The sequence below is a fragment of the Mustela lutreola genome, chromosome 9 (genome assembly GCF_030435805.1).
Source record: "Mustela lutreola isolate mMusLut2 chromosome 9, mMusLut2.pri, whole genome shotgun sequence".
Classification (NCBI taxonomy): Eukaryota; Metazoa; Chordata; class Mammalia; order Carnivora; family Mustelidae; genus Mustela; species Mustela lutreola.
This window is the reverse complement of record NC_081298.1, coordinates 79,252,011-79,276,672: the sequence shown is the minus strand read 5'-3', so window position 1 is coordinate 79,276,672 and position 24,662 is coordinate 79,252,011. Positions and strand designations below refer to the sequence as shown.

Below are 24,662 nucleotides of genomic sequence, written 5' to 3'. Positions count from 1 at the left end.
CAATATTATCTTCACGGTTAGAAAAGCATCAGTTATTTTCACTTAAAATTTGGCCACTACTTTGATATTCTACCAACCAATTTCTGCTTGTTTTTTAAGTACTTGGTAAAGAAAATAAGAAAGCAAAGAACAGTTTTTTGTAGAAATTGCACTTCGGTGGCTGTTTGTAAATGGTAAGTAAAGTGATAGTAAATGGAATGAACTGTAATAGTTTTCAAATGTTTGGGTGTTAGGTTCGTTAAAAAAAAATTTCCAGGGCAGAGGTTCCCATTAATCATTCAGCAATGCTGATTGCACACCTGTGGCAGGCTGTGGGAAGACAAAAATCAAGGGGAGGAGGCATGATTTAGGAGGCGGATTATGGAAGGTAAGTATGCATTCGAGTAAGAAATTCTTCTGTACCTAGGGTAGTGTTAGACCTTGAGGACAGAGTTAAAACAATACTTACACTCTTGAGAAAGGGTGCAGGTTACAGTCAAGGGGACAGCCCAAAAGACATCATATCCAATCAAGCTGCGGGAGTCCTCTGGGAGGAAGCTGTAGTAGTAATCCCAACAGCAGACCCTTATTATGAATCCAGTATTCTTGCAAACCTTACTTCTCTTCTATAAAGCAGCTGCTATCATTACCATCGTGCAGAACCGAGGCGCACAGAGTTCACACAACGCCCCCTGGCCAACACAACGGGGAATGAGCTGAGACTGGAACTCTGGCTACCCATAAACGAGGCGACTTTTGAAAGAGAAGGCACCTCTCGCCCAGTGCTAGCGGATTCTATCACCACATTCCCTTGCATTTTTCCCTCGTTAGGTATGTGTCTTTTTAAAAGCGTATGATTTCATCCACATTGCAACACTAAGGCAGCTCAAGCCCCAGTGTAGTAGCACTAAGGGACTTCCAGAAAGTGAAGGGACGTGCCGAAGCGACTACCGCCCCGGGGAGGCTGCCACAGGTTGTAGCGCCCACTCCCCACCCCCCAAACTTTGGACACCCACTGGGGAACCTCCAGCATCCCACTCCTGACTGCCGCAGCTATTTCGGATTCGGGGATCCTATTTTCGGGAAGGACCTCTTCCGGCAGTACCGGAAGTCCGTCGGGGACCTTTTCGGGCACGGACTGATGGGCTGACAGATTTTGTCCCGGGCCCGCAAGGTGATCTCCGCTTTTCCTCAGAGTCAGGTCGCCCAGAGCCCAATGTAGCAGCGAAGTGAGTGGGATTCCCTTGCCGGATCGTCCCGGGGGCCGTGTATTGTTGGCCTGAAGTGGCAGTGGCACCGGCTATAAACCCTGAGCGATCGGAAGCCTTTCTGCGAGGGCTTTAATCACGGCGGGACCCCTCCCCTGGCGTAGCGAAAGCTTTATTCCGTCGGGAGCGGCGGACTAGCTCCCGCTTCCCGCGAGCCCCGCATGTCCAGGGCCCAAGGTTTCCCGGCCCGGGTTCCAGGCGAAGTTTTCGCCGGGTTCGAGGGCCGTCGTTTTTCTACAATGACTTCTTTTTACCTTTCAGATAAATTCCAAAGCTGACAGCTCCTACCTTAAGCCGTTCCCACTAACGCAGCTACGTGTTTGTAGCATCTCTTTTCGGGTTCCGTGATGAGGAGAGCCTGCCTAGCTGCGAAAGAACGGCGAATTGGGAGTCAGCCTGTCTTCTCGGCCTGTCATTAACTGGTGGTATGACCTTGGAGAAATCTTTTTGACCTCTCTGGACTCTTCATTTTCCTTTTCTATGAAATGAGGAGCTTGGAATAAGTAGCAAGTAAGGTTCCTTCCAGTTTTCACACCTGCATTATCCGCCCCCCCGCCCCCCGCCCCGCAGTGTGTTTTTCAGTTATCTGTCTGTGCTTTGGTTAGTCTCCATGTAGTGCTTTTCTTTCCATTCTGCTAATTTATGCCCGTGCTACATCTGGTTTTAGGCTCATTAAAATTCTTTTTCTTAGAGGAATGAATCTCTTTACTTCTTAGGCCAGGGACATGTACCTAAGTAAGATTTTTAAAAAATGTGCTTTCTTGAGGTGTTTCATGTGCCTAAGAATCTTCTATTGGAACTTTTAAGAACAGTAAATTCTGAAGGAAGGGACTCTGGCTCATTAAACTTTGAATCGGCATCCTCAAATGTAATGTCTGGAAGGTGGTACTCAAGAAATGTTGAGGAGAGAAACTTTACATCTTACATTATTTTAGTGGCTCTTTAAAAACTGAAAAGCAAAGCTGTAGAAATGCAGTACTGAGAGCGGAAAGACAACTCAAGGAGAAAATAACTATACTCCTGAGTTCTGAACTACACTATTAAGTTCTGTTGCAATTTTCTCCTAGGTAACTCTTCTTTTGTTACAAGAATAACATTCAAAAGGCATTATTCAATAGATATTTATTAGGCGCCTTCTTCCCACTCTAATCTTTTTTGGGGGAGGGGGAGGTTGGAAGAGGGAAAAATATTGAGGCTTGAAAGATAGTTCCAAGTAGAGATAGCATATGCAAGGATTCAAAAATTAGATGACAAGCCATCGGAAATTACAGGGGGGTCAGAGATAGCTCCGAGATAGGAGGGAGGGGACTGTAACAGTAACAGATGAAGTGAGAGGTTAGCAGAGGGCAGATTATGAGTCTTTATTTAGCATGTTTTCGTTAAAGAGGATAATGGCCAGCCACTGGAGGGTGTTTAACAAAGAGCTGATAAGTTCAAAATTGCGTTTTAGAAAAGTCACTCTAGTTGTGATCTGGTTAGTTGATGTTTCAAGAATGAAAAAAAAAAATCACTTTGTAAATTGTATTTCAGTTCTGTTGTGGTAGGAACATCAACAATAATGATCGTTAACATCTACAGAGTAGTTAGTATGAAATTCCATCTCCCTGAATTAGCCATGAGTTCTTTCAGGGCGAGAATCTAGCAGAACTTATTGTTGTAACTCTAGCACAGTGTTTTTCATGGAGTAGAAATCCACTTAATATTTGCTAACTTGATTTTCATTAACCAAGATATTATTTTAAAACTTTCTCCAGGGGAAACATGAACCAGAAGATACTGAAATTGGAGAACTTGCTACGATTTCACACTGTCTTTAGGCAGCTGCACAGCCTGGGTCAGAGAAGGTTAGCACAGTGGAATCATGTGTTTTCATCTGCTTACCCGGTGTGGACAGCTCAGCTCTGCATTCGGCCCTGGCAAACAGACCCGCTCATTGGGGCGGCTTTATCTCAATATAGGCTTCTAGTAACAAAGAAGGTAGTTATAGATTTCTATCAGTTACTATATTATTTGGTCTGAGGTGAATTATTATATTATCTTATTTTATATATATATATATTTGTATAAATATATATATTATATTATTTGGGTATATTGTCATTATAGAATTTTATTCCTTAATGCTGGACTCCAGGCAGTAAATCTTTGTGAAGAAGGCACGTTCTAGTTTGTTATTCATTAATGATGATGAATTTGATTACTTGGAAATTAGTATATAATAGTGGAGTAGGGGTATAGGACAGTACATTTTAATCTAAGGTTTAACTACTTATGGGACTGTTGGTAGAAATAGGAGTTGTTATTGTGGTAGATATTCCAGAATAAATCTATATTGTCACTTAAAGTTTTTTCTTTTTCCTTCTGTATGCATCCTGAATTTTTAATAGGAAGAAAGATCACGGAAATCTCAGTTATTTTCAACAAAATCCAAAAAGGAGGTGGAGGTATGGATTGGAATGACTGTTGAGGAACTGGCCAGAGCAATGGAAAAAGACATAGGTGGGTCAGATAATTTTGTAAGGAAAAATATAGGAAATGGAATACTTACATTTTTATTTGCAATGAGACTGAAGACATTCAAAGATGAAAATTAGACTGATGGTTTAAAAAGATGTTAAATCATTCCAGTATTTTTCACTTTAGGTCATAAACTCTTAATTAGTTTCTTGTCTCTTTACCAGCCAAATATAGTTCTCTAAATTTTGCTTTTAATAAAAGTGAAAAAGATTTTCTTATCTGCACTACCCCTTCTTTCTCAGAAATTCTGTAGGCTTTTAGAGTAAGTCCAGAGAACGATTTTGGGCTGAGGTACTGTATACTTAACTTTCCTTTTGTTGTCTGTAATTTCTGATTTTCTTTTTTCACTCATTGTAACAATATCTGTAGTGCCAGCAGAAAAATATATTTTTTAAGATTGTATTTATTCATTTGACAGAGATCACAAGTAGGCAGAGAGGCAGGCAGAGAGAGAGAAAGGCAAGCAGGCTCCCTGCTGAGCAGAGAGCCTGATGCGGGGCTCAATCCCAGGATCTAAGACCTTTAACCCACTGAGCCACCCAGGCGCCCCCAGGAAAATATTTTTAATAGTAGCTTTTTTCTTTCTTTCTTTCTTTCTTTTTTTTTTTAAAAGATTTTATTTATTTATTTATTTTGAGAGAGAGAGATCAGAAGCAGGCAGAGAGGCAGGCAGAGAGAGGGGGGGAAGCAGGCTCCCCAGCGAGCAGAGAGCCTGATGTGGGGCTTGATTCCAAGACCCTAAGATCATGACCTCAGCCAAAGGCAGAGGCTTGAACACTGAGCCACTCAGGCGCCCCTTAATAGTAACTCTTAATAATGCTATTTTGTTTATTTTATTGTCATTTTTTAAAAATTCCTTCATTGCACTGTTGGTGTATTTATTACTAATTTAGGATTATTGGAACAAAATTTGAGTTCTCATTATTAACTAGCATTACAATTCAGTAAATGGGGCAGCTGGGTGGCTCATTCGGTTAAGCATTTGCCTTTGGCTCAGGTCATGATCCCAGGATTCTGGAATCAAGCCCCACCTCAGGCTCCCTGCTCAATGGGAAGTCTGCTTCTTCCTCTGCCTTTGCCCTCTCCCCCAGTTTGTGTGAAGCATGTTCTCTTTCAAAAACAAATAAATAAAATTTAAAAAGATAACAGTAAATAAGAAATAGCCTGTTATTGTAGCAAAATAAAGTGACAAGGCAGACTCTTGGAAAAACAGAAAAAAATAATAACTCATATTATTGAGCTATTGTACCAGTACTTTATATATATTAACTCGTGTAATTCTCACAATGCAATACAGGTAGATGTAATCATTACCCCCATTTATAGGTTGAGAAACTGAGGCATGGAAAAGGTAAATAATTCCCACAGTAAGTGGTAAAGTGAGGATTTGAACTCAGAGTATGGCTACATAGACCATGCTGTTTTTCACAGACCAAATTATCTTTCAAGAATTGTTATTTTGTAAATTACAGCAGAGCTAGAATTTTAACATATTTCCCTTCTGAAAGTGTTATTACTCTTTGTACATGTACATCCTTACAAAGTAATAGAAAATTCACCCAGTCTGGGTGGCTCAGTGGGTTGGGCCTCTGCCTTCAGCTTGGGTCACGATCTCGGGGTCCTAGGATCGAGTCCCACATCGGGCTCTCTGCTCAGCGGGGAGCCTGCTTCCCCTCTGTCTGCCTGCTTCTCTGCCTACTCGTGTTATCTCTCTCTCTCTGTCAAATAAATAAATATAATCGTTAAAAAAAAAAAAAAAAGGAAAAAAATTCACCCAGCCTTGCATTTTTATAACTTTGCAGTTTGATTATATAATCTGTTTATTAAAAAAACTTCAAGAGAACAAATACATATGGCTCTATCATTGACAGTTTTTCCAAGGAAAACTGTATTGATATAATTTTATAAATAATATTGGTAATAGATGTGACTTTTTAAAAACTTTTATTACTGGCAATTTTTGTATATATATGAAAGCAGAAGGAATGGAAAATAAGCATAATATATGCATAAGCTAGTGACAGTTATTAATCTATCAGTGCATAAATATTTCTGTATTTATCACTTAAAGATGAGGATTCTTTTTTTTTTTTAATCTGTTTATTTATTTTAGAGCGGGGGAGAGAGAGAGAGAGAAGGCTACACAGGTATGGGGAGAGGCAGAGGGAGAGGGAAAGAGAATCCCAAACCAACTCCCTACTGAGCTGGGGGCCTGAGGCGACTCTATCCCAGGACCCATGAGATGATGGCCTGAACTGAAATCACAAGGCAGATGCTCAACTGACTGAGCCACAAAGGCTCCCTGAGGATTCTCTTTTTTTAAACATTGGCTGTCCCACCCCCACACATAACTGTAATAATCCTTTTATACTGTCAAATAATTAAAAGATAAATTTAATCCTATGGATTGATGCTCTAGACCCAAAACTTATATGCCATGATTTAAATAAAAGTTACCTATTCAAAGTTTATTTAATATTATATTTGCATCTCATTTGAATTAAAAATGGTAATAGTTTTGGGGCACCTGGGTGGCTTAGTTAAGTATGCGACCCTTGATCTCAACTCAATTTCAGGGTCATGAATTCAAGCCCTATGCTGTACTCCATGCTGGGTATGGAGCCTACTTAATTTAACTACTGCATTAGCAACGTAAGGAGATTTTTTTCCTCCCCTGGGTCAATTAAAATAACTTAAGATGTAATATTTCTGGTTGAAATGCTTTGGGCACTTTTCTATTTGTAAATGTTTAAGTCTTGGATAAAGATAAAATAATATGTACTACTCAATGCATTTTTTTTAAAGGTTTTATTTTTTTATTTGACAGAGATCACAAGTAGGCAGAGAGGCAGGCAGAGAGAGAGAGAGAGAGAGGAGGAAGCAGGCTCCCTGCCAAGCAGAGTCTTGATCCCAGGGGACCCTGATATCATGACCCGAGCCGAAGGCAGAGGCTTAACCCACGGAGCCACCCAGACACCCCTACTCAATGCATTTAATATAGAGGGAAAGAGATTATCTCTGTATAAGCTACTTTCAAAAGTTTAGGATAACATTGAAAGACTAGTTGCTGGATTATTAGGGTTTTTAGCATTATTAGAAATAGAATTATACTGGGGCACCTGGGTGGCTCAGTGGGTTAAGCCGCTGCCTTCGGCTCAGGTCGTGATCTCAGGGTCCTGGGATCGAGTCCCGCATCAGGCTTTCTGCTCAGCAGGGAGCCTGCTTCCCTCTCTCTCTCTTTGCCTGCCTCTCTGACTACTTGTGATTTCTCTCTGTCAAATAAATAAATAAAATCTTAAAAAAAAAAAAGAAATAGAATTATACTTATTATAATTTATATGTTTAGAGTTTTATTGTTCTCTGAGTGCATATCCATATAGATCATTTGCACCATATTCTTTTAAAATGTGCTTTCTTGGGAAAGTATGTGATGGGGATATACATAGGAAAGGGTTTCTTGGCATTATTACAGGGTAGAATCAGTGATGTGTGGGTCTGGTTTGCACCAGATTTGGGGCCGATTGCTAGCCTGAGGAAGTATGTGAGCCGGTAAACACAAGCATTACAAAAATTAAATCATAAACAAAGGTATTATTCATCAGATCCCTTTACTCCTAATTATTTTACTGCATTTTACTATTTTCTGTGTTCTTGAGGTTATTTACGTCCATGTACCTATATGGTGGGAGTACAATATAACAGTGTGCTACTGCCCATCTCTTTCTATCTCTGTGTTTAGTGACTTCGTGTTGGTAGCTGAAATCAACCATGGTGGGAGTATTTGCACTATGGAACTTGAGAAATGCTGTAATAATGAAAGGTTTTTTCTTTTTTTTTGGAGAGTCTTGTGAGTAAACCTTTACCTGCACACTAGTGAATAGGATATTCTTTTTGAATTGTGTTCTACTTATTTGAGGATCCCTTTCTTTCACATCTGTTTCTTGAAATATATATACATTTTTAAAATTTTTTTTTAAGATTTTATTTATTTGATAGACAGAGATCACAAATAGGCAGAGAGGCAGGCAGGGAAGGAGGGAGGAAGCAGGCTCCTTCCTGTGCAGAGAGCCCAATACAGGGCTTGATCCCAGGACTCTGGGATCATGACCTGAGCTGAAGGCAGAGGCTTTAACCCACTGAGCCACTCAGGCGCCCCTTGAAATATATATTTAAAGGGTAATTGAAAGTCTAGAAACATAAAACTATTTATCATCATCACAGATACATTAATTTATTATCTACAGGGAAATATGACAAATGAAAACAAAGTACATTAAGTAGAATGCAAAAAAGAATAACAAGTAAATATTTTTCCTGTATTTCAAGACTTTCTGGACACCCTAAATAGGTACATAAATGAATAAATAAGTTACATGTGTTATGTTTATTCTGAGACACTCTGTGTGTGTGTGTGAGTGTATGTGTGTGTGTATACACATACAATTGATCCTTATTATTTGGGGATTTTTTTTAAATTTATTTTTTATTTATTTTCGGCATAACAGTATTATTTTTTCAGCACACCCAGTGCTCCATGCAATCCATGCCCTCATAATACCCACCACCTGGTACCCCAACCTCCTACCCACCCGCCACTTCAAACCCTTAGATGTTTTTTAGAGTCCATAGTCTCTCATGGTTCACCTCCCCTTCCAATTTCCCGCAGCTCCCTTCTCTCTAACTCCTCTTGTCCTCCATGCTATTTGTTATGCTTATTTGGGGATTTTTTTATTACCGAATTTTCAAAAATGTATTTATAGCCCCAAATCAATATTCAGAATGCTTTTGCAATCATTCCTGGACATGCGTGGAGCAGCGAAAAGTTTGAATTGCCCAATCACACATTCCTAGCTGAGGTTCAACAAAGCAACTTTTGCCTTTTGCTTTAGCTCTTATGCTGTAAACAAGCATCATTTTGTGGCTTATTTAATGTCATGTTTTCACATTTTTGTCCTTTTTGTTGATTTTGCGGATGAAGATGGCTCCTGAGCATAGTACTGAATGAAGTACTGTTTAGTGTTACTAACTTGCAAGAAGGCCATAATGTGCTTTACAGAGAAAATACATGTGTTAGATAAACTATGTTCATGTACTGGGTTTAGTGCTTTTGGCTGTGAGTTCAGCATAACTGAATTAACAGTATGTATTAAGTAAGATATCTTGAAACAGAAACACATAATATGTATTGATTAGCTAATGAAGATGTGATTGGGAACTGGAAGAACCTAACCTTGTATTTCCCCTTGGAGTGATGGTTTAGTAGTTTTAAATTCAGTATTTGTGATGGGTTTATAGAACATACCCACCGTGAATAATGAGAATTGACTATATATACATACACATTTATATATGCATGACATGTGTAACTACCCGTTTTCAAAGAACTAGGCTGTGATAAACTGCTCAGTATAGATGTATACAACCTGTAATGTTTTATTGGTAGCTCAGATGATTCTTATGGTACATAAATATTCAAATATTTATGAATGCAGCAATGTCAATATAGATGAATCATATTTTATTTTATTTTTTTTTAATTCTTTTTTTTTTTTTAAGATTTTATTTATTTATTTGACAGAGAGAAATCACAAGTAGTCGGAGAGGCAGGCAGAGAGAGAGAGAGGAGGAAGCAGGCTCCCTGCTGAGCAGAGAGCCCCACATGGGACTCGATCCCAGGACCCTGAGATCATGACCTGAGCGGAAGGCAGCGGCTTAACCCACTGAGCCACCCAGGCGCCCTAGATGAATCATATTTTAAAGATTAATTTCTTTCAGCTTGTTTATGATTTGTTAACATTAGAGAAACGGCTTATATAATTGTTCTTTTCATTGAGTGTACTGTTCATATTTAGACATTTATTAATAGAGGTCACTTTTGTGAACATTTAATTCATGATCCTAAAAGGCCTTCTCTCTTCCACCCAGATTGTATATATGAAGCTTTAATGAACACTGCTATTGACTTAGATTCACTAGAAGCACACTCACGTTTAGATGAAGCCTGGATCAAAGAAGTAATTAAGAAGGCGGGGATGAAGTTAAAATGGAGCAAATTAAAACAGGACAAAGTCAGAGAAAATAAAGATGCTGTAAGAAGGTAAAACTTAACCCCATATATTGGTGGAAGGAAACCACATAGTTTTATTCACACTTTATAATGGAAAGATACACCTTAAAATTTTTTTGCAGTTAAATTGATGTGGAATATAGATTAAATTTTTCTTCAAAGTGTTTAAAATATTGGAAAGTATATTCATGTTATAAAACTCTGAGGGTTATATTTCTTAGTTAACTGAGTGTGTATATTGATCCTGAACTTAAACCTCTTATTGAGTCTTATTGAATCTTAAAAATCCTATTGTTGTGAAGATGCCAACTGTACATGGGCAGTCATATATTTTGCTGTAGGTCATTGCATTTATGGAAGAGGAAGATACTTCTACCTATTCAAATCTGAATGTTGGGTTTTATTGTTAATGGTAGTGCACAGAGATGACTGCAAACCAATTTACTGGCTATAAAGATATTTAAGAAATGAAACTCCTTTGCTGTTAATTGTAGGCCTCAGGCAGATCCAGCTTTATTAACCCCAAGGTCCCCAGTTGTTACTATAATGGGCCATGTTGATCATGGGAAAACGACGTTACTTGACAAACTGCGAAAAACTCAAGTGGCAGCAATGGAAGCTGGAGGCATCACTCAGCACATTGGTGCCTTTCTTGGTATGGACACACATTATCTTACAATGTGCCTGGGACCCCCACATACTATTTTCTTAAACCAAGTGTCACAGTATGAGATAGACAAACTCAAAATAAAAGGGAAGCCTAGAGCTTCAAGCCATTGGTCTAATGAAATATAGAGCAGTTGGTTAATAAGGCTTATTTTGTACATTCTATAGGAAGAAAATGATATTACCTTTTTCATCCTGGCTCATTCTTAGTTTGCTTCAATGAGGCTACAGTTCTTCAGTGCTAGTTTTTGATAACGTTGCTAATAATTAAATAACAGCTACTATTTATTGAGCACCTAGCAAGTGCCCAGCACTGTGGTGAGCACCTTATTTATATGCCTTATCTTTTTTATCTTGACAACAACATCACGAGGTAGGTATTGATATTCTTACTTATAGATAAGGATGCTGAGGCTTGTGTAGATTAAGTTACTTGTTCAGGGTACCCAGCTAGTAAGTGGCAGAGCCAGGATTTACACTCAAGGCTGGGTTTGGGCTCACATTCTAAGCTCCTAACCATATACTAAATAGCATTTGTTGCTGAGTGTAGTTGTGCAGCTGATGTTTGCTCATGAAGGGGAGACTGCCTATTAACTATTGCTCTGTTCTCCAGAATCAATACATACCAGTTGGTTTTTTATGAAAAGTGTATTCTAGAAAGAGTTTTAGTTTGAAATTATTACATGAAAGGAAAACCCTAAAGGTTTCAATGCTTTGTTACTTTTCAGTGTAAAATGATGATCTGTATTGTTCCTGATTAAGATTAATGGAAAGAATAAGTCATTTTAAGAATTGTTGATTCTGTTTGATAATTTCACATGTATTTCTTTGTATTAAGAAAGTACATATTTGAGTCCTCAGTGTTCTTGGGTTTCTGTTTCCACAGTCTCTCTGCCTTCTGGGGAAAAGATTACCTTTCTGGATACTCCAGGACATGCTGCTTTCTCAGCAATGAGAGCCAGAGGTGCTCAGGTCACTGACATTGTCATATTGGTTGTAGCTGCAGATGACGGAGTGATGAAACAAACTGTAGAATCTATTCAGCATGCCAAAGATGCTCAAGGTACCGTGTGGTTGACTTACGTATATCAGGAAAGAAGTTGCTATTTTTTTTTTTTTTAAAAGGGTTCTACTTAAAGTCGTTCTTTTGGGATGCTTTACATGGAGCTCATATAATCTTTCTGGCAATCCCAGGATTATTACAGCTATTTACCAATAGGGCTCAAAGACAGTTGAATTGTTTTCCCACAGACATAACTACTAAGAAGAGTGTAGTAGGATTCAACTGGGTATGTGGGATCACAAATACAGTCCATCCGATACTGTTTCCTTACTTGGCATGGTGTGAGAATGTAATGGCTTCCAATGACATTTTAAAAAATTTTTATCATCATGGAAGTTTTAAACAGTTACAGAAGTAAGGACAGAATAATGAACTTCTATGTATCCATCACCTAAATACATTAGGAGTTGCAAAGTGGTGATATTCTATTATTCCTTGTTCATATATTGTCCAGAATTCTCGGAATGGAACTTTTCAGGGCGCCTGGGTGGTTCAGTCATTTAAGTGTCTGCGTTTGACTCAGGTCATGATCTTGAAATCCCAGGATAAACTCTAAAGTCTGGCTCCCTGTTCAGTGGGGAGTCTGCTTCTCCCTCTCCCTCTGCTCCTTCCCCTACTCATGCTTGCTTGCTCTCTCAAGTAAATAAAATCTTTAAAAAAAAAAAAAAGTAAAGAGAAACTTTTCCTTCATATGCTTGAAATAAGTCCTTATTTGGTCAAAGGTATAAAATTGAAACTTTTAGAAAATCACTTAGGTATTTTCTCCCTTGCTTCTTCATTTAAAAACTTTAGTAATAGCCACTCCCTCCACACGCTTACTTTGTACATTCATTCTTACTCTGATATGACCCTACACCCACTGAGAAAATAACTGCTCTCTTGAGAAAATGTACCTGATGAAGCATGCATCACATTCCCCTAGGTTTGTTGGCATGAGAAAATTTTCCATATTTGGAATCTGGTCTTCTAGTTTCCAGTGTTACTTTTGCCTTTTTAATTTTTCAAAACTGCCTTAGCGTAATGGACTATGTTCATAGTGATTCTAGGGAATATAACAAAAAGAGGAAGGTGATAAATTTGCTGGGGATTTGCATAAAGCAGGTAGTTGAGATAGGATGAATTTCTTACATCATACTTTTTTTTTTTTAAGATTTTATTTATTTATTTGACAGAGATCACAAGTAGGCAGAGAGGCAGGTAGAGAGAGAGGAGGAAGCAGGCTCCCCACTGAGCAGAGAGCCCGATGCCGGACTCAATCCCAGGACCCTGGAATCTGACCTAAGCTGAAGGCAGAGGCTTTAACTCACTGAACCACCCAGGCACCCCTACATCATGCTTTCTATACCTGTTCTCTTGTCCCTGTTAAGTTCCAGTTCATTCATACAGAATGTACTTTTTCATAATAGTAGCTTGTGGATTGTATGACTTTTTTGTTTCTGTTTTCAATTTCCCTTCTTTTGATACCTGAGGAAATTGCAAAGTTGATTCCCAACCAGAGAATTATCTCATAGCATTTTACGCAATTTCACTAATGTGAGGGTGTGTTTAATATTGACAAGTAGATTATAAGATTATTTGGCTCATTCATTAAGCAAGCATTTATTGAGACTCTACTATGATACTCAGTGAGTATGTATGAATAAAGAATTGCTGTAAATCCTAAAAGAAAGTTTATAATAATGCTATTTAGTTTCACCTCAGAATACAATGTTGGGCTTTAACTGACTTAATAGCTAGTTGCAGATGATCTAGTGGTTTAGAATTGGATTAAAATCTTCTCTTAATTTTTTTTTTTTTGGCCTGGAGATTATCTTCAGTGTAGTTGCTGATAATTACATTTAGGTTAAAAGATAGGCTTTTCTCTACCCAAAATGCTGCTTTTTGTTTGGTTGGTTTTTATCATCTTAGGTAGCTGTTCTTAATTCAGAATCTGCTTATAATGATAGTTTTGACATCTCACATCCAGAATCCTCCTTTATGTGCAGAAGGCAGAGTAAAGGGGATCTAAAGCACGTTTTTGTTTGTTTGTTTGTTTGTTTTTTTAGATCTGTCTTTTAGCTTAGTACATCTACTGAGTAAAGAGAAAGCCAGAAAAATTTGGTGTCTCACTCTCAATACCTGGCTTTGAAAGTGTCTTCATCTGCACTCTTTTTAACTCTCTTTTAGTTCCTCTCGTCCTTGCCATAAACAAATGTGACAAAGCTGGGGCTGATCCTGAAAAAGTGAAAAAAGAACTGCTAGCTTATGATGTGGTCTGTGAAGATTATGGCGGCGATGTCCAAGCAGTGCACATCTCTGCACTCACGGTAAATGTAGGCAGCTCAGAGATGATGTGTCCAGATGGGCCTGCTGTACCTAATGCACAAAGTGCCCCAAAACAGCATCTTGACACATAGCATTTGTGTTGTTTAGAAGTCCTCTGTAGTACTAGGCAAAGCTGGTATCATCACCTTGCTTTGGCAGATCCCTAGTCCAGGGTTACATAGCTGAATAGTGTCCAGTTGAAGTCCATACCTAATGCTTTTCTTATTATGAGATACATAGAATGAGAACAAATGGCAAATGTGAGGATAGGGTTACAGTAAGCTGCTAAAGACCTTTTTAAACAGAAATGAAATCCAATTTGTAATAAAAAGTTCTTGTTTCTATAGTGGAAAAAATACAGGTTTAGGGCATTTAAGGGAGATTTAAACAAAAACTTCACTAATACAAAGATTAGACATTTGGGTTCAGTTTGTTGTTATTGATTAATTCAATGTTTCTGTGAATTAAATTGCTGTAAGTTTATGTTATTTATGAGGAATTCCATTGTCTTCTCAATGGTCAATTATTATTTTATGATTAAAAAACACCAGGGAAGCTGAGTATCTGCTGTATGACAGCATTTTCCAATTCTCTTATCCTGTACAGGTTGCTGCTAAGTGACATTTCCTTTTTTGTCCATTCTTGCCATATTCCATCATTTGTACATAATATACTTTTTTTTCTCCTTATTCACTGAAGGATGGTACTATATTTAGCTACCTTCCTCTAGTTACGTCTCATTTTATCTTTAATTTTCCTAAATGTGTTACGTCTAAGATGCTTAGCAATCATGCCTTCATTAATAGTAAAGCCATGCCTGTTTTTCTCTGAAACTCATAAAATGCTACCTTGCATTGTTATCTTTCGATTCTACCCCGATTGCTTTTGTACTCTTGAAAGCCATGTGGCAAGACTAAAACATTTGAAGGCATGGTCACCTTTTCTCCCCAGGTACCAGGAGATGAGTCGATAAATGTAAAGCTGCTTAGCCACACTTGGAGTCAGGGCAGAGATGATTTCTGTGGAGTGGAGGAAATTGGGAGGGAGTGGCAGGAAGTAAGATGAGGCCTTTTTTTCCAAGTAGAGATAGAGGACACTTCATGCAAAGAAATACCCTAGCTCTGCTTTTCAGAACAGGATTTTGTAAATTGGAATAAATACTAGTAATAAGTGGATAGGCGAGCAAGTTATTTTATCAGCTTTGCTTACACTTGTCCCATTATTTTATACTCTGACAACTGAGCAATCTCTTAGCTGACACAGAGAATGGAAAAACCCCTTCCCTGTCAGTTTCATCTCCACATAATCAGCTGTGTGATCTTGGAGCCGTAGAAAGCATAGAAACATAGATCATTAAAGGTGAAACAATCCTCTAATCTAGCTTCCTCGTTTTACAATTGAGGAAAAGAGATCCAGTGGGGAGAAGTGATTCTTCAAGATTGTATAGCTGGGTGATTACAGAGTATGTCTTTAAAGCCTGGGTCTGGTTCATACTTTTTCTCCTTAGTTATTTAATAAGAGTAAGTAATGTTTGATATACTCATTTCACAGCATTCTTAAGTTGATCAAATGAAATAATAGATGTGAAAGCTTGTTCAGTTGGATAAACTTCAAATGTAAAGTAGCATTGTAAAGAAAGTAGAGACGTGGAGGAGAGAGAATGAATGAATGAATGAATGAATGAAGCATATGTTTATGAAAGGGTATTAAAGAGCACACTAGTGGCCATTCTTCCTTGAAAGATCTGTCCCTGGATCAGGTTTTCTTGCTTTACCTTCTTTTGTTCTTTCTTCCCTTTCTTTCCTCCCTCCCTCCCTTTCTCTCTTCCTCCCCTCCTCCTTCCCTCCTTTCCTTGCTTCCTTTCTAATTGGATAATTCATGCTTTTAATGCTTAAAGAGAAATGTATAATAAACTGTAAAGAATTGTTTGGCTTTCTGACCTTGGTATATAAATTTACAGATAATATTTTATTATTGTATGTTAACACCTTTTTTTTGTTAAAGGGTGATAATCTGATGGCTTTGGCAGAGGCAACGGTTGCTTTGGCAGAAATGTTAGAATTGAAAGCAGACTCCACTGGGCCAGTAGAAGGAACAGTAATAGAATCTTTCACAGACAAAGGAAGAGGGTAGGACTTTAAAAATTCTTGCTTTTTAATAATTTTGTTTCATTGTTTTTATGACTTGATTATATAACAGTATATTATTTTTATTGTTAAACATGAACAATATTTTTTCTTTTTATTTAAAGATTTTATTTATTTATTTAACAGAGAGACACAGCGAGAGAGGAACACAAGTAGGGGGATTGGGAGAGGGAAAGTGGGCTTCCCACCAAGCTGGGAGCCTGATGTGGGGCTCGATTCCAGGACCCTGAATCATAACCTGAGCTAAAGGCAGATGCTTAATGACTGAACCACCCAGGTGCCCCATGAACAATATTTTCAAAGCATTTGCTTTGAAAAACATTTTGTTGCACTAGCACATAAAACAAAAGATGCAGTTATTAGTAGACCATAGCAACTATCTCTCTGTATCTACTAGTTACATTTAGATGACATAAGTAGTTCAGTTTGAATTTTTTTTTTCCCACTGACTTAACTGAATTGGTAAATAAAGCCTCATAGATCAACAAATAGGAATGAAATAGTAATTGTTGCATTTTAGGGTTCTTAGATTCTTTATGTCCTTCCCCATTAATATAATATATAAGAAGGTCTTAGGATTGCTCTTTTCTTTAATTTTTCTTCCTATCAGCAAGAAGTTTCACTGCTTAACAAATTAGTTACAGAAAGAGGATGAGGTTTCTGTCAGAGCACTCAGCTATCTGCACCCTCCACTACCATACACTTATAAGAAATGGTTTAGTTTTTCCATTTTTCAAAAAAATTGTGATAAAAGAAGCATAACATTAAATTTACCATCTTAACCATTTTTAAGTGTATCGTTCAGTAGTATTCAGTATATTCACTTTGCTGTTCAACAGATCTCTAGAACTTTTTAATCCTGTAAAACTGAAACTGCATACCTGTGAAACACTAATTTCCTTTCCTTTCTTCCCCAGCACTTAGCAACTATCTTTCTGTTCTGTGTTTCTGTGATTTTGATTACTTTAGATACTTCATATGTTTGTCCTTTTTGACTGGCTTATTTCACTTAGCATAATGTCGTTGAGGTAGGTTCGTTCATGTTGGAGCATATGATAGGGCTTTCCTTCTTTTTTAAGCTGGCATAATTTTCCATTATATGTATATATTGCATTTTCTTTATTTTTCAGTTGATGGACATTTGGTTTGCTTCTACCTTTTGGCAATTAAGTAGAAATGTTTTTATAGTATGAAAGCCTGCATGGGAAGTGGGATTAACCCTGTGTGTACATAATATATGTATATATATATTTAAGTCTCATAAAGGTATCTTTGCTCTACTTAAGGTAAGCGTTCTTACATCCTGCTTATGGCATTAAGAATATATACATTTCTTTTCATTTTAGTCCTGTTACTACAGCTATAATTCAAAGAGGAACTTTGAGGAAAGGCTCGATTCTGGTTGCTGGAAAGAGTTGGGCAAAAGTACGCTTAATGTTTGATGAGAATGGAAAAACAATCCATGAAGCCTGCCCCAGCATGCCAGTGGGAATTGTAGGCTGGAGAGACCTCCCTTCTGCAGGAGATGAAATTCTTGAAGTAGAATCTGAGGTATATCAAGCTAATTCCTACATATTAGATATGATAACAGTGGTTTTAAATATTAATCTCTAATGTTATACCAAATACGTATATTTATGTTAACAAATACTTTTAGGCTATAAGGGCCCGTGAGGGGGCCAGTAGTGCCATTTTAGATTTTGGCTATAGAATTTTTAAAAATTTGAGCCAATATTTTTAAATTAAATCATCTGTTACATACAAAGCTCCCAGATTAAAGTTTTATATGTCTCTTGAAATTTATAAAATTAGTGGTTTTATGTATGAGTTAAGCTAAGTTAAGTTGGGGAAAAACATAATGCATAAATTTCTGGTTTCTATTTAGTTAAATAATGGCTGGTTTTTTTCCCTGTAAAGCCAAGGGCACGTGCAGTTGTTGACTGGAGAAAGTATGAGCTGGAACAGGAGAAAAATAAAGAGGATCTGAAAATAATAGAAGAAAAGCGAAAGGAGCACCAAGAAGCACATCAGAAAGCCCGTGAGAAGTATGGCAACATACACTGGAAGGAGAGATCCTTTCTAAAGTACCAAGAAAGAAAAGAACTAAAACCCTTGAAGGCAAAAGAGAAAGAAGAAAGGGATTCACACATTCTTCCTATAATTATTAAAGGTGACTTTGGAAAGATTGTACTTTAAAACTAATTTTTTAAATATATGTATTTTTTCATTCTCACAATTTGGGCCATTAAATTTAAGCTAAAATTATTTTGGCATTTAGGGGTAGTGTGTGGTTTTTTGTTTTTGTTTTAAGATTTATTTATTTATTTGAGAGAGAAACTGAGAAAGAAGGGGAGGGACAGAGAAAGTAAAGCAGGCTCCATGCACATTGAGCTTGGAACCCAACACAGTCCTTGATCCCATGACCTGAGCCAAAGCCAAGAGTCCAATGCTTAACCAACTGTGCTATCCAGGTGTCCCAGGAGGAGATTTTTTTTTTTTAAAGATTTTATTTATTTATTTGACAGAGAGAGATCACAAATAGGCAGAGAGACAGACAGAGAGAGAGATGAGGAGAAGCAGGCTCCCTGCTGAGCAGAGAGCCCCATGCGGGACTCGATCCCAGGCCCCTGGGATCATGACCTGAGCCGAAGGGAGAGGCTCAACCCACTGAGCCACCCAGGCGCCCCTAATTGAGATACAATAGACACATAACATTATGTTAGTGTCTGCTATATAACATAATAATTTGATATTAGTATATATTGCAAAATGACCATCATCACAGTCTAGCTAACATCCATCATAGTACATAATTACAAAATTTTTTTTTCTTGTGATAAGAACTTTTTTAAGATCTCTTATAGCAACATTCAAATATGTAATATACTAACTATAGTTGTTATACTGTATGTTACATCTCATGACTTACTTACTTTGTAACCAGAAGTTCATGCCTTTGTCCTCCTTCACCGTTTTTGCCCATCCCTCACTGGAGGAGATTTTAATAAACATTTTCCTTGCTGGTTTTGTTGTAAATGTACATTTGGTTCATTATACTTTATTTAAAGTTAAATTTTAATTATAATGCTAAACCTAAATAAAAATGGATTTAGTGGTAAATGGCATTCCTATTATGGCTTTAAATAGGTTTTTGTTATTTCTGTGTCTTAATGCCTCTTAACACCAGTAATTTTAAACTTCTGCTGCATTTAGGTGATGTTGATGGTTCCGTTGAGGCCATTGTGAACATCATGGATACCTACGATGCTTCACATGAGTGTGAACTTGAATTAGTACATTTTGGTGTGGGTGATGTCAGTGAAAATGATGTTAACCTTGCTGAAACATTTCGTGGTAAGGATTCTCTTTGCTATTTGTTTAACTGTGTTCCCTAGAACACAGTGTGAACCATTTGCTTCTGTCTTTTGTTGCTTTTCTAGTCAATCTGCCATTTACCCTTAGAAGCATCCCCCTTCCTGCTGTAGTGGAGCCCTAGTCATGGAGCTGAATGGAATGTGCACTGCAACCTTTGGGAACTCTTTTAAGTCTCATTAGTGTTTCTTGTTTTGTTGTTTTGTTTTGTTTTGTTTTTTGAAGATTTACTGTCCTCTACCCCCTCCCAATTCCCCACCTAATCCAAGGTTGGTTATCCTTTATTTAGACTTGAATGCTCTTAATACTGTAATCAGTCTCTTCAACACTTCATCTTTTACTTTTGTCTACCTGTTTTTTGTTTATTGGTAATTTTACAAATCATATATCTTAGATTCAAAGCTGTAAAAACAGCTTTAGTGTATGTGCTTGCAAAGCGAGCACTGTTTTTAGCTTTAAATGTCTAGAAGGCAGGGGGACTGTTTATTAGTTGAACTTATGATATACAGAAAGTACAAAAAGGTGACTCATGATTGTCATTTTAAGTCTATCGAGCAAAGCACCAACATTTTATTGAGTAATTAATGAATCTCTTAGAAAGGAGCTACTTCATGACTGGACTTGGTTAAAATTAGATGTTACCTGTACCACGGAAAAGGTATGTTTAGTAATGCTGGTTAATTCCAAGTATTTTCTAGGCACTGACTGGCCTACACTATACTATGAAATGTTGATAGTATGTTGAATGAATTCTTAATGATAAGACTTTCAAGGTTTTTCTCTTAAGTAGTTTGCATTATTTTTTTTCACTTAAGGTAAGAGTGTTTTGCCTTTTTTTTTTTTTTTTTTTAAGATTTTATTTATGTGTCAGAGAGAAAGAGAAAGAGTGAGCACAAGCAGATGGAGTGGGCAGAGGGAGAAGCAGGCTCCCATCTGAGCAAGGAGCACTAAGTAGAACTTGATCTCAAGACCCTGGGATCATGACCTGAGGCAGACACTTAACAAACTGAGCCAACCAGGCATCTCAACAGTGTTGTATTTTTTTATTCCCTCCAAAGTATTTGCAGTTAAATACATACTCCTTTTATTTATTTATTTATTTGAGAGAGAAAAAGTGTGTGTGTCAGCAGGGGGAATGGCAGGAGAAGAAGCAGAATTCCTGCAGAGGGTGGAGCTCCATCCCACCACCCTGAGATCATGACTAGAGCCAAAATTAAGAGTCAGACACTCAACCTGCTGGGCCACCCATGTGCCCCTAAATACACGATTCTTTGGTAAAATGGTCAGCTCCATGGAAATTCTCTCATTTCTAAAATAACTCTTGAACTTTACCAATTAAGGTACTGTAATTGACCATCTTTTGGGCAACTGAATACTTATGAGTAATCCGCAAAATGTTGTAGACAATAAGATTATAATTTAGTAGTACAGTTATTAAAATAATGTAGTATTTCAGCCCTAATCATTTTTTCTTATTTCTGTGGTATAAAAATTAAAGTTGTGTTTAGCAAACTGCCTTGCATACTATGGGTACTTTTGTCTCTTAAATGGATGGATTTAAAAACCATAATTTTCCTTATTAAATGATAATTTATAAAATCTTGTCATTGATTTGAAAACTAGTAAGTGTTCATGAGAAAAAATTATAGAATTTCTCATTTTCCCTACTTGCTTTTAATTTACATAGAAGGAAATAAAACTATTTTTTATAAGATTTTATTTATTAGAGAGAGAGAAGCTCAAGTTGCAGGGGTGGGGGTAGTGCTAGTGGCAGAAAAAGAGGGAGAAACAGGCTTCCCGGTGAGCAGAGAGCCCGATGCAGAACTCAATCCCAGGACCCTGAAATTATGACCTGAATTGAAGGCAGACACTGACTGAGCCACCCAGGTGCCCTGGAAATAAAACAATATTTAGATTTGAGTTTTTGCTTGAAAGAAGTATTTAATGCTGTATTTTTGCTACTTTATTGATTGTTATTTCTGCTTGCCAGGTGTTATATATGGCTTCAATGTGAATGTAGGCAATGTTATCCAGAAGTCTGCTGCAAAAAAAGGAGTAAAAATTAAACTTCACAAAATCATTTACCACCTGATTGAAGATTTGCAGGAGGAATTGAGCAGCAGATTGCCGTGCACTGTGGAAGAGCATCCAATAGGTGAGTGTTCACTGAATGTTGAACATTCATATCTTAGGTGCTGTAAATAGCACTTGAAAGCAAAGTTTAGGGGGAAATGTAGTTCACTGTTGAAATATCTTCACTGTTCCAATATATAGCCTGTGTTGTAGAAAAAAATGACTTACTATGGATCTGTTCAGTGTAACTACATATGTATTGTAAACACCTACCGTCTGCGACATTGTGCTTCAGCCTTGAGGATACAGAGGCCCTAAAATTTAGACATCAACAACTAATTGTAGTACAAATTAGACTGGAATGGGGGGGGGGAATAAAGATTATATATAGTGCTGTGGAGGAAGCCATTGATTTTTGTCCTGGAAGCTGGCAGGGAAATCCACCATGAGAAGATAGTTTACTTTATGTTTGAGTACCACGTATTTAAAAACTTTCTTCTAGCATATCCCTTGGCCAGCTGGAAACCTAAATTTATCTGAGACTTACTGAACCATTTTATCTGTTCTAATGGTCCGGAGATTTTAGATATTTTTCTGACCTGTTAAACATGACGATAATTTTCTGTGAAAAAAATTAAGCTTGAGTCACAGAATTAGTATTCTTAAGTGGATATAAATTACCAATGGGGAGATAAAAATAACTCAGCTAAAAACTTTTTTTTTTTTTTAAGGATTTATTTGTCATAGAGAAAGTACACAAGCAGGGGGAACAGCAGGCAGAGGGAGAGGCAGGCTCCCTCCTGAGCAAGATCAATATGGGACTTGATCCCAGGACCCTGGGATCATGACCTGAGCTGAAGGCAGAGGCCCAACTGACCAAGCCACCCAGGTGTCCCAACAGATGATCTTTGAGAAAATATATTGAGGGACAGCTGAAAACTGGGTTTTTATAGAATGGACAGTAGACTATAATCTTCTAATACATTTTATTCAGCTAAGAAAATGAATTCCACTTTCTTTTGTTTATTCTTTTGGCAAACATGTATTCTTGTGAACCCAGGGATTTCATGGTTTGTTTTTTTAAGATTTTTATTTATTTGAGAGAGCCACTGTGCACGCAAGACTGAGAGGGAGAGGGAGAACAGGAGCGGGGGAGTGGGAGAGGGAGAAGCAGGCTCCCCACTGGGATGCGGGAGCTACATCCCAGGACCCTGGACCAAAGGCAGAGGCTTAACTAAGTAAGCCATCCAGGAACCCCTCATGTTTATGTTTCTAATAGTGGTCAGGAAAATAAAGTTGGCAGAATCAAAGAAAACTTGGATTTCTGTCTATGCAGGAGTTTGTATTTTTCTCACTTTTAATTCTTGCCATGCAGAATCTGTGAAATTATGTATTTCTTAGAATCTTTGTTTTCTGTGTACTTAATATTCTTTTCTTTTTTAAGGTGAAGCTTCTATACTAGCTACCTTTTCTGTAACAGAAGGGAAGAAAAAAGTTCCTGTGGCTGGCTGCAGAGTCCAAAAGGGACAGTTAGAAAAACAAAAAAAATTTAAATTAATCCGTAATGGAGATGTTATTTGGAAGGGTAAGCAACATCACAGTCTGTTCCTAGTAGACATCAGATCCAGTCACCAAAACCTTATTCTGTATAACCATCTGAAATCTTTCCCTCCCATATCCTTGTTCAGGCCATTCCTTCTTGGGAACTCAAACCTGTTCTTAGTGATGGGCTCCCTCCAAGTTCTAATAACCTATAATAATAATCCTAATAAATCAGTAATCTGATTTTCTAAGCTTCTAAAAATTGGCCCCAAAACTACCTTTCTGTGTTCTATACTTTTCTGCAGCACTGTATTTGCTTACTTCCTTTTGACCTTTGCCTGTAGTCTTTTGCTGAGTTTATCTCATGAAGTCCTGAATATGCCAGTCCTCTGCAAAGTTAATCTCTTTGAAATGGGAAATTTAGTTATCTTTCACTGTAAACCCTGTCTTGTTTACAGCAAACCATTTTCCGTTGGATTTTCCATAGTATTTAGTTGTCATTTAACCTGGTAGAACGGTAACACTTAAGAATTTCAGTTTTAATTTCCTTTTAGTACCAGCTGTATAGCACTTAGTAGTAATTTATTTCTTGTTGAGTATATATGTACCTTGGATTTTTTCTGTTTTCTTAAGGTTCATTAAGCTCATTGAAACACCATAAAGATGACGTTTCAATCATCAAAACTGGAATGGATTGTGGTCTCAGTTTGAGTGAAGAAAAGATAGAATTTAAAGTGGGAGATGAAATTATTTGTTATGAAGAAAAACAAGTTCCAGCCAAGACTTCCTGGGATCCAGGATTTTAAAATTTTATTAAAAATGTAAACAATGGGGTGCCTGGTAGAGCATGTAACTCTTAATCCCAGGGTTCAAACCGTATGCTGGGCGGATTATTAAATAAATTAAAAACTATAAACAAATGTCTTGCTTTATTGTAGAGAGCATCTAGTTTTGCTTCAGTGAAGGTAAGAAAAATACCCTAGTACTTACTCCAAATATTAACATGGATAACTTGTCAAAATACTACAGAAATAGGAAACCTTATTTGAGCATGACTCCAAGTAGAAATCCTGAAAATAATGGTGTGGTAAAAGGCAATTAATTATTGGTATGCCGTAGAATATAATCACTTTATAGTAAACTTCAAGTGCATGTTTTAGTTGAGTGGTATCAAGATAAGCAAACCTCCCTGAATTTAGTTATGGACAAAATATGGTGCCAAATACTTCCCCAAAACTTTATTTTTCAGTGTTAACACACTAGTGGACAAAGTGTTTAAAATTCCAAGATTTCACACTCAACATTGCATAATGTTCCCTTGCTTGTAGATAGCATATATCCATCCCAGCCAAACCACCCAGGGACTAAGGATGTCTAATTTACTACTGAAAGCTTAGCCTTTACATGTTTTATATATGAAACAAATGAATCACAGCCTTTGTTTAAGCAATATGTAACACCAGTTCATACAAATTAGTGTTTCTTGGAGTGGGGGGGCGGCGGGGGGCAAGCTCCCTCTTCCTCACCATGCCAGGGATCATTTGGCAAGTCTGGATATATCCGGTGGTGGAAATGGGTGGTGTGCTACTGGCATCAGGTAGGTAGAGGCCATGATGCACAAGGACAGTCCTCAAAGAATTACCTGGTCCAAAGTTTTAATAGTA

At 37.5% G+C, this 24,662-nt stretch overlaps 1 protein-coding gene across 6 annotated transcripts; it reads left to right on the top strand.

The window, feature by feature from the left end:
• The first annotated feature begins 1,092 nt into the window (after positions 1 to 1,092).
• Positions 1,093 to 24,455, top strand: MTIF2 (mitochondrial translational initiation factor 2). Of its 6 annotated transcripts, none has more exons than XM_059187689.1 (15): positions 1,093 to 1,208; positions 1,509 to 1,672; positions 3,002 to 3,224; positions 3,635 to 3,746; positions 9,690 to 9,861; positions 10,326 to 10,486; positions 11,384 to 11,560; positions 13,727 to 13,866; positions 15,869 to 15,993; positions 17,358 to 17,562; positions 17,929 to 18,181; positions 19,225 to 19,365; positions 21,374 to 21,538; positions 22,901 to 23,041; positions 23,632 to 24,455. In XM_059187689.1, exons 3-15 carry the CDS (start codon positions 3,009 to 3,011, stop codon positions 23,802 to 23,804), a joined length of 2,181 nt encoding a protein of 726 aa, XP_059043672.1. In that variant the 5' UTR covers positions 1,093 to 1,208; positions 1,509 to 1,672; positions 3,002 to 3,008; the 3' UTR covers positions 23,805 to 24,455. The 6 variants fall into 6 exon arrangements, with proteins under 6 accessions (XP_059043672.1, XP_059043673.1, XP_059043670.1 ...); XM_059187690.1 differs by having other exon boundaries at positions 1,509 to 1,757; positions 3,002 to 3,091; XM_059187687.1 differs by having other exon boundaries at positions 1,509 to 1,757.
• Positions 24,456 to 24,662: the final 207 nt, after the last annotated feature.